Genomic DNA, 16959 nt, shown 5'->3' with positions numbered 1-16959 from the left:
AATCAGTCTGAGGAAGCACAGGGTCCTGTGGGAGACTGTGATGGGTGTAGTCAACTCAGCAGGTCCTATGAGTGGGGGGCAAACGTCCTTGGGATGGGGATAGAACATCCTAAAACATGTCTGGTACAAGGATATTATTTAAAATATAATATCACACCTGGAATTTTAGTTAGCAGGGCTCCATACAACATTGATGTTTCAGGAGCATCAGAAATTGTAGACTAGGCGGACATGGTGGCTCATGCTTGTAATCCCAGCACTTTGGGAGGCCAAGGTGGGTGGATCACCTGAGGTCAGGAGTTCAAGACCAGCCTGGCCAACATGGTAAAACCCCTGTCTCTATTAAAAATACAAAATTAGCTGGGTGTGGTGTCATGCACCTGTAATCCCAGAGACTCTGGAGGGTGAGGCAGGAGAATCGCTTGATCCCAGGAAGCAGAGGTTGCAGTAGCCGAGATCTCACCATTGCACTCCAGCCTGGGTGACAAGAACAAAACTCCATCTCAAAAAAGAAGAAAAGAGAGAGAGAGACAGAGAGAGAAAGAAAGGAAGAGAAAGAAAGAAAGAAAAGAAAGAAAGAAAGAGAAAGAAAGAAAGAGAAAGAAAGAAAAAAAAGAAAGAAGGGAAGGAAGGAAGAGATTGAGAGAGAGGAAGGAACAAAGAAGGAAGGAAGAAGGAAGGAAGGGAGGGAGGGAGGGAAGGAGGGAAGGAAGGAATTCTAGACTAAAAGGACTGGTTCTAGAACGCCCCGGGTAGGTGGCAATAGCTTTAATTGCATCACTGATGCTCAGCCCTGAGGAACCTGGGTAAACTCTGGCCTCAAAGAACTGGATGGAGACAATCAATACTGGCAATGGAGCAGCCCTGCCCCAGGTGAAGGCTCTTCTTTTTCATTCCACAAGGCCTGAGTGGTTGGCAGAATTGTTGCACCTCCCTGGGCATGTGGACAGATTGCAGGATGCTGGCCAATCAAACCCTTTACTCAGCTCTGCTTCCAGAAAGTAAAAGGCATGTCTCTTGGTTTTGTTTGTTTTGTGACAATGTCTTGCTATGTTGCCCAGGCTGGAATGCAGTGGCATGATCATGGCCTACTGCAGCTTTGATCTCTTGGGATCAGGCGATCCTCCTGCCCCAGCCTCACAAATAGCTGGAACTACAGGTGCATGCCACCATGCCCAGCTAATTTTTGCATTTTTTTTGTAGACTTGGGGGGGTCTCACTATGTTGCCCAAGCTGGTCTTGAACTCCTGGATTCAAGCGATGTTTCTGCCTCAGCCTCCCAAAGTGCTTCTTGTCTTTTGAGAGTACTGGTTCATTGGCTGGATTCAGATGGCAAGTGGACATTGTGGTTGACTTTTCAACATATATTTTACCTTACAGCCTTGTACAATAGGAATGGGATCTTGGGTTCCGTGATAATCCTACCCCCCAGCTGGTATTTGGTTTAGGTGGAAGCTGTTTAGCATCTAGGGCTCCCTAGTCCAGAGGTGGCAGGGGACCCAGGTTGGCCCTGCGATCTTGAAGCACACATGTTCATTCAGTGGTCGGGGAGATGTGTGCTGTTCCTGTCTTGCTTCCATGAGCCAGGGCTAGTTGCCACTGTCAGCCATTCCATCACTACAAGATGCCTAGCCTTACAATGAAGCCCACACTGAAAGTGGCAGAGAAGAAAGACTGAAAGAGCTTAGTCTTGGTCATTGAGCCACATTCCCTGTCAATCCTGATGTCAGGCCTTTGCTCACCCAGCTTCCATTCCCCATTCCTAGCAAAGCCACGATCCCCAGTTCCTGTGGGAAGTAGACTGGTTTAACCAATCTGGCACGCCCTGGCCCCTTTAATAATCGGGGGCCACATCAGACTGAAGCGAAGATCTTGCGTTCCACTCTTGGTGTGAGGTTTCTCCTTTTGAACCCGATAAGGAAGCATGCTGCCTCAGTGGCTACAGGCAGCCCTCTTTGGACCAGGAGGCAGTCACACTTAGGACAACACCCTGATGACATGAGGATCATCCGTGTTCCACGCCTGCTGCCCTGCTGCCGGGCTCTCAGACACTTGTTCTAACACATGTCCTCCGTGTTGAAGCTGGGTTCAATCTGGGTTTCTCTTCCTTGCCCCCGAAGGTATCTGCCTTGTTGGCTTTACTTCCTCAGAGAAGAATTTGAGGAATCCAGAGACACCTTCCTGTGTCCAGGATGTCCCAGGTTTGGGAATGCTGTCTATGGGCTTGGATTCCCAGAGGAGGCAGCTGGTTCTTCCACAAGTGGCTTTTGTGTCACCTGCCACTGGAGATGGGGGAGGATGCTGTCCTTGTCAGAGCCACACTGCACATTCTCAGCACAGTCTTGACACCATCGGCTGCAGAATCCTTGTGATTCAGCTCATTTGGCAAGCAGATGCTGAACACCCACCAGATGCCAGGTGCCAGCCCCTGCGCTAGGGAGGTGCTGGGGGTGGAGATGAATGCGCCGCTGTGCCTGAGCTCCAACCTCCAGACAGTGGTCCTTCTGATTGAGAGTTTAACCAGTGACTGGTAGGTAGCCTAAGTCACCTTCCTGGAGAGCTGTTGCTTAAAGATCTCAGAGACAGTGGATAGAGGAAAGGTCACTGTCTTTGAGTGGAACTGACCTGGTTTCAGACAGTTACATTATTTCTTTTTATTTTTTGTTTTTTTGAGACGGAGTCTCACTGTGTCACCCAGGCTGGAGTGCAGTGGCGCAATCTCGGCTCACAGCAACCTCCACTCCTGGATTCAAGCGATTGAATCTACTGCCTCAGCCTCCCAAGTAGCTGGGATTACAGGCATTTGCCACCACACCCAGCTAACTTTTGTGTTTTTAGTAGAGATGGGTTTCACCATGTTGGCCAGGCTGGTCTTGAACTCCGGACATCAGGTGATCTGCCCTGTCTCAGCCTCCCAAAGTGCTGGGATTACAGGCATGAGCCACCATGCCTGGCCTAGTTACATGATTTCTAGTCTCAGTTTCCCCACTGAGAAAACGGGACTAATATTAGTGCTCACCTCCTAGGGTTGCCCTGCAGTAACAAATACGAAGTGCCCAGCACTGTCCCATCACCACTCAGCAAATGCCAGCTTCCCTTCTCCTTCCTCCCACGCTCCCAGATGCTCCCCTTCAGGCTTTGTGCTTGGCTCTGCCCAGGAGTGATCCCACTGCAAGTCGCCCCTTCCTTCCAGGGTGCCATTTAGCCTCACCCATCACTCTGTTGCCACCCTCAGCCAGAGCTGAGTAGATATGACTCCTGGCTTCACTGTCCTGGAGTAATAAAAGTCAGGCGTGCCAGGAGGGCAGTCTGTTGGGCCTGTTTGGGACCTGCAGCAGATTCTGCATGGCATTGCCCTCGAGCCAGTCTTTCCCCTGGCAGGCCAGCTGTACTTGGCACTTCTGAGGCCTGAAGCAGAGCTTGGCCTCACCCTCGCTGGCCTGAGTAGGGCATCGTTAGGCTTCGAGGCTCTTGCCCTCCCTGGGATCTGCTGACTCATTGGAGAGAATCAGCTTAGGAGTTAGAGGCAGCAGCTCCTTTCATTTCTGACTCTCCTTAAGTCAGAATAGATGAAAGCTTTGTGTCAGTTAAGAGGTGCCATTGCAGGGGTCATTGGGAACTCCAAGAATGAGTCCAAGGATCATCCAGGTGTCAGAGCTGAGGCACGTGACACAGGGCCTGGTTTCTCTGCAGAACAGCACTAGTTTGGATCAGACCGCTTGTCTTTGCTGTGAAGCAGAGAACTCCGAGCAACGGGCCAGGAAGATGCATTCCCAGGAAGCTCACGCTTTGCAGTCTTAGCTGAGGCGGCAAGAGACACGTCAGCATCTGTTTGGGCTTCACAACTGCAGAGCGTGGCTTCTGTCCCGGGCACTCATTTCAGACGCTGGGAGGTTTGGGGAAAGCTCTCGCTGTGCGGGGCCCAGGAAGCAGGCTGATTGAAACCAGCCCTTTCACCGAGCCTCAAAGCAACCATCTTAAACACTGGCGCGCTCAGGTTCCCAGGTGGAAAGTGTATTCAGTTGACTCTGAGACTTACCTGAGAGCACCTGTTTAGCATCTGCAGCTGTCCTGCTTTGTTTGGTAAAATGATCCTATCCTGGACTTCAGACTATGTAGTGGTACCCGTAAAACAGGCAGCTGTACTTTGTGGTCATTCTTTGCTCAACAAATCCTCCATTGAACACATGCTCTATGCTTAAATACGATAGATAAAGGCTGACCTTACTCTTGGGGTCTTATGATCTTATAGGAAAGGCAGACATGAAGATGTGTATAAAATCCAAGTAAATTGTCACAAGTGTGCAAAACACCAGGAGAAAGAAGCACAGAGTGTGATGGGAATCCAACAGGGAATCAGAGAGGCTTTCTTGAGGAAGTGACTCCTGAGCTGAGGCTGGATAGGTGAGGAAGGGTCAGCTCCTGAACAGGGAAGGGGAAGAAATTTTGAGGCACAGGCGGCACCAAGGTCCTGAGGCAGACAACTGTGTGGTGATTCCCAGAACAAGAGAGCAGGGGAGAGGAGGAGGTGCTGAGTTGGGGCCAGACCACCACACATGGGGAAGGATTTGTGTTTCCGTGTAACAGAGAGCTAAATCCAGGGACTTAAGGAGCAGCCCTCTAGCATGTCATCAGGGACCAAGTCTCCATCTAGTTCTCCACTTCACCATCCTTAGGGTGTGGCTCTTGTCCTTATACTCACAAGATGGCTGCTGGAACTCCAGCCATCGTGTCTGCATTCCAGGCAGGAAGAAGAAGGGCAAAGATAAGAGGGACAAGCAGTCAAATTTGATCTCTTTCAGAAGGCTCCACTAGAACCTTCAGCTGATGTCATGAGCCAGCCTGTGTCACATGGTAATCCTTAAGACATCCAGGGAATGAGGTTTATTAGATGGCTACATTGCTGGTTGCTACAGAATCAATGTTTTTTGTTTTTTGTTTTTTGTTTTTTTTGAGACAGAGTCTCACTGTGTCACTCAGGCTGAATGCAGTGGCTCAATCACAGCTCCCTGCAGCCTCGACCTCCTGGGCTTAAGGGATCCTCCTGCCTCAGCCTCCTGAGTTGCTGGGACTGCAGGCATGCACCACCATATCCAGTGAATTGTTTTATTTTATTGTATTTTCTATAGAGACAGGGTCTCACTATGTTGCCCAGGCTGGTCTTGAACTCCTGGCCTCAAGTGATCCTCCAGCCTTGTCCTCTCAAAGTGCTAGGATTACAGGCATGAACCACTGTGCTCAATCCAAAATCAATTTTCTATTAGTAAAGAAGAGAAGGGAATGGCGGAAGGGGCGTAACCTGTGTTCTGAGTGCAACTGGGGAGCACAGAATGGCTTAAGCAAGGGGATGACATGGAGCAGGGAAAACAATTTCAGGTTGTCCCAACTGGGCCACGGTAACACACACCTGTGGCACAGATATTCGTTTCCTAGGGCTGCCAGAACAAATTGCCACAATTTTGGTAGCTGAAAACAACAGAAGTGTATTCACTTGCAGTTGTGGAGGCCAGAAGTCTGAAATCAAGGTGTCAGCAGGGCCACGCTCCCTCTCAAGGCCCCGGGAAAGGAGCCTTCCTTGTCTTGCCCTAGCTTCTGGATCTCCTGGAAATCCTTGGTGTGCTTGGTTTGTAAACAGCGTCACTCTAATCTCTGCCTTCATTGAGACAGGGATCCTCCCTGTGTCTCCTCTGCGACTGTGTATCCACATCTCCCTCTTTGTTTACATAAAGACACCGGTCATTGGATTTAGGGCCCACCCTAATCCGGTCTGCCTTCATCTTGACTTGTTTCATCTGCAAAGACTATTTCCAAATAAAGTCACATTCATAGGTACCAGAGGTTCACACTTGAACATATCATTCTGGGTAACACAGTTGAAACCCACTACAGCATGCAAAAGGATGGAAGGGCTATCTGGTGCTGGCTGTGTTAAGGTGGGCCACTCGTTTTCCCCTCACCCACAGATCATAAGATAGCCCAGGATTTAGGGATGCAGGTTTATTTCCCTAATTTTAACACATTGCAAAGCACTGGTCCCCCCACCCCCACTTCCAGCAAACACTTCCTAAGCATGGAGGAAGTGAGGGACCTTGAGCCATAGGCACAGAGGTGACCTTGCCCATCCCTGCGTGTCGGGGGCTCGTAGTCCAGGGGCAAACAAATATTTAAATGATGGGCTGGGCTGGGCATGGTGGCGCACACCTGTAATCCCAGTTACTTGGGAGGCTGAGGCATAATAATCACCTGAGCCCAGGAGGTAGAGATTGCAGTGAGCTGAGATTGCACCACTGCACTCCAACCTTGGCGACAGAGCAAGACTCCGTCTCAAAAAAAAAAAAAAAGAAAGAAAAGATGGGCTGAATAGCATCTAAACTCGGTTTCCTTTCTTCAGGCAAAATTTTAGGCTAACTGATGTCTCTTAATAAGCCACTTTTTTGTTTGAATTGCGGGGAAGAGGGCAGGCTGTAGCTATGGCCGTGGCAGGTGGTCCCAGGTGAACCATAACCAGCTGCAGAGTTGGGGTCCTGCAGACTATCAGATGTACAGTGTTGGGCAGGGCCCCCTATATTTTTTTTGCTTGGAAGTGGAATAAAAACTGCTCACCTGTGAATCTAGGAAGCAGGCTGGGAGGTGGCCATCGGACTCTTCCTTTGTGCAGATCTCTCTGCACAGGGTGCTATGCACGGAGCTTTGTTTCTTGATGGGTGATTTTTTAAAAAATTGAGATAGGGGTCTCCAGCAGAGATGGGTGGAAATAGGAGTGACAGACACCAAGGAAAAACATGAAGCATTAGTTCTTCTGCAGGGTGGGGAAAGGGGCAGAAACAGAGGGAGCTGCTTTCCCGAGGGAGGCCAAGAGCTCTGGGCAGAAGCAGTGGCTTCAGTGCCTGTGGGCAGAGCTGGAGAGCAGTGTGTCCCCCTCTGGGTACCCTCCCGAGACTCCAGGGCTGGTGGCTGTGGCAGCAATGGGAAGCAGCATCCTTAGCCCTCACCCCAGGGGCCGTGGCATCAAGGCAGCCCCCCTACCAGGTGGCTTTATGAATAAAACCAGGAATCCAACAAGAGTGGCCCCATGTAACTCTTGCAAATAGTACACATGAGCCACCCCTTGAGGACTCCCTGAAATAAGGGATGGTGGAGGCCACTTGCAGGGGGTGGAGGTCCTCCTCATTGGGGAGGTAGGGGTGAAAGGCTGATAAGAAGGCAGGGTTTGGCTAGGCGCGGTGGCTCACATCTGTAATCCCAGCACCTTGGGAGGCCAAGGTGGGTGGATCACTTGAGGTCAGGAGTTTGAGACCAGCCTGGCCAACATGGTAAAACCCCGTCTCCACTAAAAATACAAAAATTAGCCAGGCATGGTGGCGTGCGCCTGTAATCCCAGCTACTTGGGAGGCTGAGGCATGAGAATCGCTTGAACTCGGGAGACGGAGGTTGCAGTGAGCCGAGGCCATGCCATTGCACTCCAGCTTGGGCGACAGAACGAGACTCTGTCTCAAAAATAAACGAAGGCAGAGTTTAAGCCGAGTGTTGAATGACCAGGAATCTGTCAAGGGGAGAAGGTGAGGGCGGCCATTCCAGACAGGAGGACCAGCGTGGGCAGTGGCACAAGTGACCACTGGTGGCTTGAGGCTGTCAGGGGAGTCTGGTCTGGGGGGTGGGCACACAAGGATGCACAAGGTGGTGAAAGGAGAGAGAAGGAGCTAGAGAGAGGCTGGAGTTGGCTGATGGTGGGATCTTGCATGCCAGCCTAAGAGCTTTGGTTTTCGCCTTGAGGACAGTGTCTTGAGGGAGCCCTGGATAGCCTGTGAACAGAGCGAGGTGTTTTTGATTGGTTTGACTACCGTGCTGAGGATGGGTGGAGGCATGGGCTGTCTGGAGGCAGGAAGGGAGGGCAGTGGCAGAGGGAATAGCCCCTGACACCAACCAACCATGCTTCTTCCGCTCATCTTCCCCCAGCCTGCCCCGACCCCAGGTCCCCAGATTGTGTCACTTGTTGTAAGAGCAGAGTGCCTTCTGGCAGGTGAGGAGTGCAGGAACCCCTTGTCCCCGCTCACGCTGGGCCCAGGGCAAGGGCCGGCTGGGCAGCGGGCAGCTGGCAGCCTGGCAGGGAGAATGTCGTTTACTCTGCTGTGTCTGCCGCCACCCTGCTGGGCAGCCTGATTAATGACCGAGGGCTCCTCACGGGTCAGTGGCCTCATCTCTGTGGCGGTGGCTGCCAAGGGAACCTGCCTGCCCTGCCTCCCTTCCTCCTGCGGCCGGTGCTCTTGGGTCGGCTCCAGGAAGTACTTCCACATCACCCCTCTCTGGCTCTTAAGTCTTTCTGCCAACCATTTCCCTGGCCTCCTTTAAACCCTGGCCCAAGTGCTCCTCTGCAGGAGAGCCTTTGCAGAATGAACCCCCAGCCCATAGCATTCTAGCTTCTTTATTTCATCTCCATCAGGCACACAGCAAAGGCTCAAAGATACGCCTTGAAGGAATCCTTGCTGCTTCTCTCCCCTTCCCACCGCCCTGGTGATGCTGTGTGGGCTCTGGGTTCTGTATTAGCTCTGCTTGAGGATCTGTGTCTGCTCCTCTGTTTATATAAGTCCCATTCCAGACTGGAAACTCCCCAGGACCAAGAGGCAGCCTCCTCCTTTAGACTGGTGCCTTCTAAGATCCAGATTTTTCTCTTTCTTTTGAGACAGAGTCTCGCTCTGTCGCCCAGGCTGGAGTGCAGTGGCGCAATCTTGGCTCCCTGCAACCTCCACCTCCCGAGTTCAAGTGATTCTTGTGCCTCAGCCTCCCGAGTAGCTGGGATTACAGGCATGTGTCACCAGGCCAGGCTAATTTTTGTATATTTAGTAAAGACGAGGTTTTGCCGTGTTGACCAGGCTGGTCTCGAACTCCTGACCTCCAGTTATCCGCCCGCCTCGGCCTCCCAAAGTGCTGGGATTACAGGCGTGAGCCACCGCGTCCAGCCCAGATTTTTCTTTTCCATTAAATAGGGTACTCTTCCAGGGCAGTATGACTCTCCCTTGGCCTGGGAGCTCCCTGAAAACAAGGGCCTGGTTTGAGGCCATCCTGTCTGTTCCTCCCTCACGCCCCAAGCCAAGCTCAGCCTTGGTCCTGGTCTGAAGGGATGCGGGGCTGTCGGCCTCCTGGCTTGTCTGGGAACGGGAGGGCTGAGCATGAGTGCAGCAGGTGTGGATTTTGCCGTGGCCAGGCCTGTTGGGGCACCGCTAGGGGCCAGCTAGTGAGCTGTCTGGGGCCAGGGGGGAGCCCAGGGGGTCCTAGGCCTAAACCAGCCCTTGGGGCCACAGGTCCAGCACCCTGGGAGGGTGGTGACTTCCTGTACCCAGAAATCTGAGTGGGGAAGGGCGGAGAGTGAATCCTGGCATGCCGACTACTCACACCTCCTGTGGGCTTTGTCTTGGGTACTGGCAGGAGGACAACCACAGCTATTATGTGTCCCGTCTCTATGGCCCCAGCGAGCCCCGCAGCCGGGAACTGTGGGTGGATGTGGCTGAGGCCAACCGGAGCCAAGTGAAGATCCACACAATACTCTCCAACACCCACCGGCAGGCTTCGGTGAGTGCCCCAGTCCCCAGCCGTGCTTCCCTGGGCTGGGAGGCCGGGGGCCAACCCACCCTGCCTGGTCAGTGGGCATGACTGTGGCCCGAGGTCTGTGACCTGGGAGGTACCTTCCAGGGATTCCCATGGGACTTTGCCAGAGTTGGGGTGCCCAGCAGTGGCCCTGGGCATGCCTGTTCCCCACTCTGTCCAAACAAGCATGAGGCAGTGTGGGTGCCCAGGCCCCTGGCCTGCAGCTTGGCCCGTGCTGACTTTCTCCCATCCCCTGCAGAGAGTGGTCTTGTCCTTTGATTTCCCTTTCTACGGGCATCCTCTGCGGCAGATCACCATAGCAACTGGAGGTAAGGCCACATCGTGGGGCCCCGGGGAGGGTTTGGAGACCTCAGCCGGAACTCAGGGGCCCTCCCAGGGGTGGCTCACTGGAGACAGGGTTATATGAAATGGGAGGAATGCACATTTGGCTCTAATAGGAGTCTGATTCTCAGGAGTGGGGGTCAGTGGATGTCAGAGCATCCCCCTTGCATTAGCTGACCTGCTCATGTGTGTGCGTGTGTGTCTCCTCGGGCCAGCACGAGTCAGTGTGGACAGCCCTGTGTCCCGGAGTCGCTGAATAAGAGGGAGAGGGAGACCTCACTGAGAGCTTGGGCTCCTGGGGCCAGGCTCCCTGTTGATAGGAGGCACCTGTCTTTAATCCCCGCACTTCGGTTCCACATCTCACTTCCCCAGGGATGGGGAAAGCTGTGAGTCCCCTCCTCTTCCTGCCCCTTGACCTATAGTCTGTGCCCTGCTGAAGGGACAGGGAGGACCTTCTCCTATCTGGGGTCCTTTGGCTCCATACACACCAGACCCAGAGCCTGCCAGATGGGGATGGGCGACAGAAGTCTCGGGCTCACTTCCAGCTCTGCCTGCGCTGCCCTTCTTGCCCTTGGGGAAAAGGCCCCCAAAGCGGCCCCTCTGGGCCATTTCTGGTGACTCCTCTGCACCTCTCCCACCCTAGGCTTCATCTTCATGGGGGACGTGATCCATCGGATGCTCACAGCTACTCAGTATGTGGCACCCCTGATGGCCAACTTCAACCCTGGCTACTCGGACAACTCCACAGTTGTTTACTTTGACAATGGTGAGACTGGATCTCAGAATTTAAGTCACCCAGCTCCAGGGATCCCGTGTCCAGCCCTTTAGAGGAGCACAGGCCTAGAGAGGGCAAGGGTCCCACAGTCCCACAGCAAAGCGGCCACCTACCTTTCTCTGCTCAGTTTCCTGACCTGTCAGATGGGGACAAAAATGCCTGCTACCCAGAAGAATCTGATGAGATAACAAAATGACAGTGCTTGGCTCTTAGTCGAGGTAAAATAAATGTTAGGGGCCTTTATTGTTTCTTACATTCACCAGGATGTCCCTTGAGCCCCATCTGAATCCAGGAGAACAGACATTCTTCCTTCTTTTATCTCAAGGAGTCAGAATAGACAAGAAGGAAAGGGAAAGAGATGATCAAGTACACTATCTGGGGCTGAAGCAGGATCTTCTGGCTCCTCTGCTGCTCGGAAGCTAGGCTGCTTTAGTGAGCTGCCCAGCTCCTGCCTCCTTACATTTGCAAAGTTCCCCATCATCCCGAAGGGACTCAACCTGTGGCCACTGCCCTCTGGCTGGCATTTCTGTAGGGCCCTGCTCCTTGCATGATCTCCCGTCCAGCCGGGTCTCTGTTCTTCTCCCCAGGGACAGTCTTTGTGGTTCAGTGGGACCATGTCTATCTCCAAGGCTGGGAAGACAAGGGCAGTTTCACCTTCCAGGCAGCTCTGCACCGTGACGGCCGCATTGTCTTTGGCTATAAAGAGGTGAGTGAGCCCAGCTGCAGAGACAGCTGGGTCTTGGAGCCTTTCTTCATTCAGCAAATATTTAGAGAATTCGTGATGTGCCAGGCATGGGGATTGCTGCTGGGAATACAGCAGTTAACAAGATGTTTGAGGGTCCTACCCTTTTGGAGCTGTAAGTCTGGTTGCGGAGATGGACAATAATTACAGGGACAAACGTAGAATCACCACTGTGACAAGTGCTGCCAAGTAGAGGTGACTGGTGCTAGCTGAGCCTTTCACAGACTTCTTAACCTTGGCAGAGGCTAGGGGAGGCTTTGCTGAGGAAAGGAGTTGAAATCTGAAGGATAAATACGAGTTCAGGAAGCAAAGAGGAGAATGAAGTATGTTCCAGGAGAGACAACAGCACACAGCACATGCAAAGGTCCTGAGGCAGGACAGAGCACGGCTGGCACAAAGCACTGAAAGAAGGCAGCATGGGCCAGGTGCGGTGGCTCACGCCTGTAATCCCAGCACTTTGGGAGGCTGAGGTGGGTGGATCATCATAGCTCAGGAGTTCGAGACCAGCCTGGCCAACATGATGAAACCCCATCTCTACTAAAAATACAAAAATTTAGCAGGACGTGGTGGCGGGCACCTGTAATCTCAGCTACTCAGGAGGCTGAGGCAGGAGAATCGCTCGAACCCAGGAGTTGGAGGTTGCAGTGAGCCGAGATCGTGCCACTGCACTCCAGCCTGGGCAACAGAGTGAGACTCTGTCTCAAAAAAAAAAGAAAGAAAAAAAAAAAAAAAAAAAGAAGGCAGCATGGTGAGCCAGTGCGGTGGCTCATTACTATAACCCCAGCGCTTTGGGAGACTGAGGCGGGAGGATTGCTTTAACCCAGAAGTTCAAGACCAGTCTGGGGAACATAGTGAGACACACACCTCTATTAAAAAAAAAAAAATAGAAGAAAGCAGCATGGTTGGAAGGGAGAGAGTGAGGGGCAGGACGGGGCAAGGGAACCACAGATTTGCCCTTGAGAAAAGTCACTCTGGCTTCAGAGTGGAGAACAGGTTGTTGCAGGCTTAGATGGAATACTGGGAATTAATTTAGGAGAAAGGTGACAGCAGCTTAGAGTAGGATGAGGGGAAATGGAAAGAAACGGACAGATTTGAGAGCCACTTAGCAGGTTAAGCAATAGAATTTGGAGATGCATTAGATGGGGAAGGGAATAAATGAAAGAAAGGGAAGGGAAAAGGGTGAGTCCTGGGTTTCTGGCCTGCATGGAGTGCCATTCACCGAGACAGAGGAAAGAAGAAAACGTGCTTGGAGGTGGTATGGAGAGGACTTGGAATTTGGGTGGGGTCCCACTGGGCTTCCAATGTCTTGGAGTCCTCCAGGAGGTGGTGCCATCCAGAAAGATGGGTCTAGAGCTCACGGGGGAGGGCTGGGTGGGCCCCAGAGTGTTTGGGAGGTGGACGGAGCCTCTTCTCCCTGCCGCAGATCCCTATGTCTGTCCCGGAAATCAGCTCCTCCCAGCATCCTGTCAAAACCGGCCTATCAGATGCCTTCATGATTCTCAATCCATCCCCGGATGTGCCAGGTGAGTCTTCAGGGACCCCACAGAGGCCTTGATGGGGGTAGGACTCCATTCAGACTGAACCTGAGCTGCTGGGGGGATGGCAGTGGCAGGGAGTAGACAAGGGAGAGAGAGTTGAGAGGGAAACCAGGCAGGAAAGGAGGCCCAGTGACTTCCAGCTTTTCTTTGTTATAGCAGAGGGACCATCTTCTCCAGCAAAATCTCCAATGGGAGGCACTGCTCTGGTTGTTGAGGTGAAAGGGAGCCACAGCCCTTCCACTCAGCCCCTGTTCCATGTAGAAAACCTCCAAAGATGCCCTAGTAAGGGGTTTGAGTCCTCCCAGAATACAACCATTGTGGCCTTCCCACTCCAGGTGATAAAGGGAGCATCATAGGATGCCAGGAGACAGGAATCCAGCCTCGGCCATGCTGTTACCTCCCTGTCCTTCAGCAAACCACATCATCTCTCTAGCCTCAGTTGCCTCATCTACAAAATGGGGGAGTAGCTGAAGGAGTACGTCTCCCTCCCAGGCCCTCCTCCAGTGCTGACGTTTTAGGAGGTCATAGCTCTTTCTCCCCTGCTCCCGACCCCCATTGCGTGCTCACGAGGGTCTTGGATTTGTACTCCTGGGGAGGCGGCAGGCATCCCATCCACTGCCGCTTCTTCTAGACTCTTGGCTCGGAGACTTTTTAACCTGACCTCTTCTGCTGAGCCATATGCACAAGTTCTGCCATGTAGGACCCCGGGAGGTCTGCCCTTCCCACCCCACCTGGGCTTTGATGGGGCCTGGGGGCATTCTCAACTCCACTCTTGCCATGCCAGGCTGGATGGAAGGACACACTTGGGAGCCACCAAGTCACCTTCCTGTAGAAGGGCAAGGTACCGCCGTTCTGTGAAATCAGGGCTTCCCAGGGGAGGCATCATTGCCTGTTTCTGTTCAGTTCCATCAGTACACGTGTTCTGAGTTCCTGCTTACACACTGGGCCACTATGTTCCAGGCACTGTTGAGATACAGTGAAGAGGAAGGGCATCTGCCCTTGAGGCATTCAGTATCTGAGCACAGCCTTTTTTTTTTTTTTTTTTTAAACAAAGTCTTGCTCTGTCATTCAGGATGAATGCAGTAGTGCAATTTCAACTCACTGCAGCCTCCACCTCCCAGGTTCAAGTGATCCTCCCACCTCAGCCTCCCGAATAGCTGGGACCACAGGCACATGCCACCATGCCTGGCTAATTTTGTTATTTTTTGTAGAGACAGGGTCTTGCTATGTTTCCCAGGCTTGTCTCAAACTCCTGAACTCACACGATCCTCCCATCTTGGCCTTCCAAAGTGCTGGGATTACAGACGTGAGCCCCCATGCCCAGCCCCAAGCCTCTGTCTTTAACAGAAATTTAAGGGTTGGGGAAAAATGGGGCCTTTAATCTATTTTTTTTTTTTTTAATCTGAAGGAAAGGACCAGGGCTTAGTTAAAAGGCCTTACCCAGTACCTTCTATATGCAAAGTTCAGTGGAGTGTTAGGGGCTCAGCTCTGGAACTGGAAGCCTGAGCTGGAGTCTACACTTTCCATAAGCATCTGACCTCTGGTGAGTCACTCAACATCTCTGCGTTTATTTCTTTATCTGTAAAATAGGGATAAGAGTGATACTTTGCCCCTACAGCTGCTGCAAACACGCAGGCGATAGTGTATGTAAAGTGTTGGGCCCAATGTCTGGCACATCAGGTCTGTGAGTCCTGTGTAAGAATATCTTACTACGGTAGACTTTATAACTCAGCATTTTATAATCCAGCAGGACACCTGGTTCTGTAGCGAACAGTGCAGGAGTAGGAACAAGCAGTGTCCTCATGCTGGTGTCGCAGGTCAGATGCCGCCACAGCACTTTCATACTTTCATGTAGCTTTTGTGACTAGGGACAAAAAGTCACATGCTATAGTGGCGCAGAGTTTCCCCACCTTTACTCGTTTGCACATCCCTCTTTGAGATTTTTGCCATTTCCATGAATTACTATTCTTTTTTTTTTTTTTTTTGAGACGGAGTCTCGCTCTGTTGCCCAGGCTGGAGTGCAGTGGCACGATCTTGGCTCACTGCAACCTTTGCCTCCCGGGTTCAAGCAATTCTCCTGCCTCAGCCTCCTGGGTAGCTGGGATTACGGGTGCCTGCCACCACGCCTGGCTAATTTTTGTATTTTTAGTAAAGACGGGGTTTCACCATGTTGTCCAGGCTGGTCTTGAACTCCTGACCTCAGGTGATCTGCCTGCCTCGGTCTCCCAAAGTGCTGGGATTACAGGAGTCAGCCACCGCGCCCAGCCATGAATTACTATTCATTACTATTATTATTATTAGAGACAGGGTCTCAGGCTGGAGCGCAGTGTCTCCATCATAGTAGCTCATTGTGGCCTCAAACACTCGGGCTCAAGCCATCTTCCCACCTCAGCCTCCCAAGAAGCTTGGGGCCACAGGCACATGCCACCATGCCCAGCTAATTTTTAAAAATTTTTTTGGAGAGATGGACAGGGTTTTCCTATGTTGCCTGGGGTGGTCTCAAACTCCTGGGCTCAACTTAACCTCCCCCGCAAGCCTCCCAATACCCATTGTGCTGGGATTACTGGCCTGGGTCACTGTGCCCAGCCCATTTACTAATACACGTCTTTTTTTTTTTTTTTTTTTTGAGATGGAGTCTCACTCTGTCGCCCAGGCTGGAGTGCAGTGGCGCGATCTCGGCTCACTGCAAGCTCCGCCTTCCGGGTTCACGCCATTCTCCTGCCTCAGCCTCCCGAGTAGCTGGGACTACAGGCACTTGCCACCACGCCCAGCTAATTTTTGTATTTTTAGTAAAGATGGGGTTTCACCATGTTAGCCAGGATGGTCTCGATCTCCTGACCTTGTGATCCACCCTCCTCGGCCTCCCAAAGTACTAATGCATTTCTTTATCTTCATTTATAAAATTATATTTTTTCATGAATAAATGTATCTGGTCTAAAATGCAAAAGATATAAAAGAATGTACAGAGATTAGGTTTTTCACCTGCCCCTGAACCCTGTCTCTCAGTTCCCCATCCCTCAGTTCTCCTCCCTGGAGGCAAAGGGAGGGGAAACCAGGGTTCTGGGTTATCTCCAGAGCTGCAAGCCTTCAGGTGAGTGAGTGAGAGTGTGTGTGTGTGTGTGTGTGTGTGTGTGTGTGTGTATTTGATAGCATACGATGTCTGTGGTTCTGCACTTGAACAGAGTACATCCTGCCCACCGTTCTGTCTCAGCACACAGTGAGCTGCCTCATTCTTCTCTTTAACGGCTGCCTGATAGTCCATCCCATGGATGGACCTTAATTTAACCTGTCCCCTGGGGGTAGACTTTTCAGTTGTTTTAAATCTTGGGCTATAACAAATAATACAGTAGGTACTTTCATGCCCCTGTGTGAGTATTTCCGTACGCTACATTCTCAGTAGTCCAATCATTGGGTCAAAGGGCAGGGGCATTTACAATTTTGATAGCTGTGGCCAAAGTAGGTTCCACGGAGACTCCGGCACTTCACCCTCCTCATAGGTGGGCATGCCTGTCACCTACTCTTTCACTTGCCGTGTGTCCCAAGGCAAGGTCTGGGCTGTGGCTGTCACCATCTAATGAGTTGCCTCAAGCCCCCTCAAGGGCTGTGGTGAGGATTAGCTGAGATATCCATGCACAGAGCACCAAGCACTGTGCCTGGCTTGGGCGGGGTGCCCAGTAAAGGCTGGTTAGCACCCACCAAGCATCTCGCCCCAGTCCACACCTTCATCTGGGCAGATCTGTGGGTGGGGTGGGTGGCACTCAAGGGTCAAGGGGCTGGTGAATGGGGCCTGGTTAATTCCCAGCAGGCCAGGAGTTCTTCCCCCTCTTCAGAAATTCACCAGCTTCTTTTTCCTCCACCTTCTTGCAACCTCCCTTTCTATTCTTTCTTCCCAATATCTGCCTGCTCGCAGCATTCCCAGCTGGTAAGCAGGCATAGACTTGCTCCCCGAAGCATACCACCTCTCAGTAGGGCCAGCCACT

At 52.1% G+C, this 16959-nt stretch overlaps 1 protein-coding gene across 2 annotated transcripts in view; it reads left to right on the top strand.

Annotated features, from left to right (window-relative positions):
• PLXDC1 (plexin domain containing 1) overlaps positions 1 to 16959 on the top strand; it is an 86042-nt gene that overhangs the window by 33663 nt on the left and 35420 nt on the right. For both annotated transcript variants that reach the window (XM_054458060.2, XM_054458059.2), the window contains exons 3-7: positions 9424 to 9567; positions 9842 to 9911; positions 10568 to 10690; positions 11287 to 11405; positions 12865 to 12964. In XM_054458060.2, coding sequence (XP_054314035.1) covers positions 9424 to 9567; positions 9842 to 9911; positions 10568 to 10690; positions 11287 to 11405; positions 12865 to 12964 — 556 coding nt within the window. The remainder of the gene's footprint in view (positions 1 to 9423; positions 9568 to 9841; positions 9912 to 10567; positions 10691 to 11286; positions 11406 to 12864; positions 12965 to 16959) is intronic.

The sequence above is a fragment of the Pongo pygmaeus genome, chromosome 19, assembly GCF_028885625.2.
Source record: "Pongo pygmaeus isolate AG05252 chromosome 19, NHGRI_mPonPyg2-v2.0_pri, whole genome shotgun sequence".
Classification (NCBI taxonomy): Eukaryota; Metazoa; Chordata; class Mammalia; order Primates; family Hominidae; genus Pongo; species Pongo pygmaeus.
This window is presented reverse-complemented; position numbering and strand designations above follow the sequence as displayed.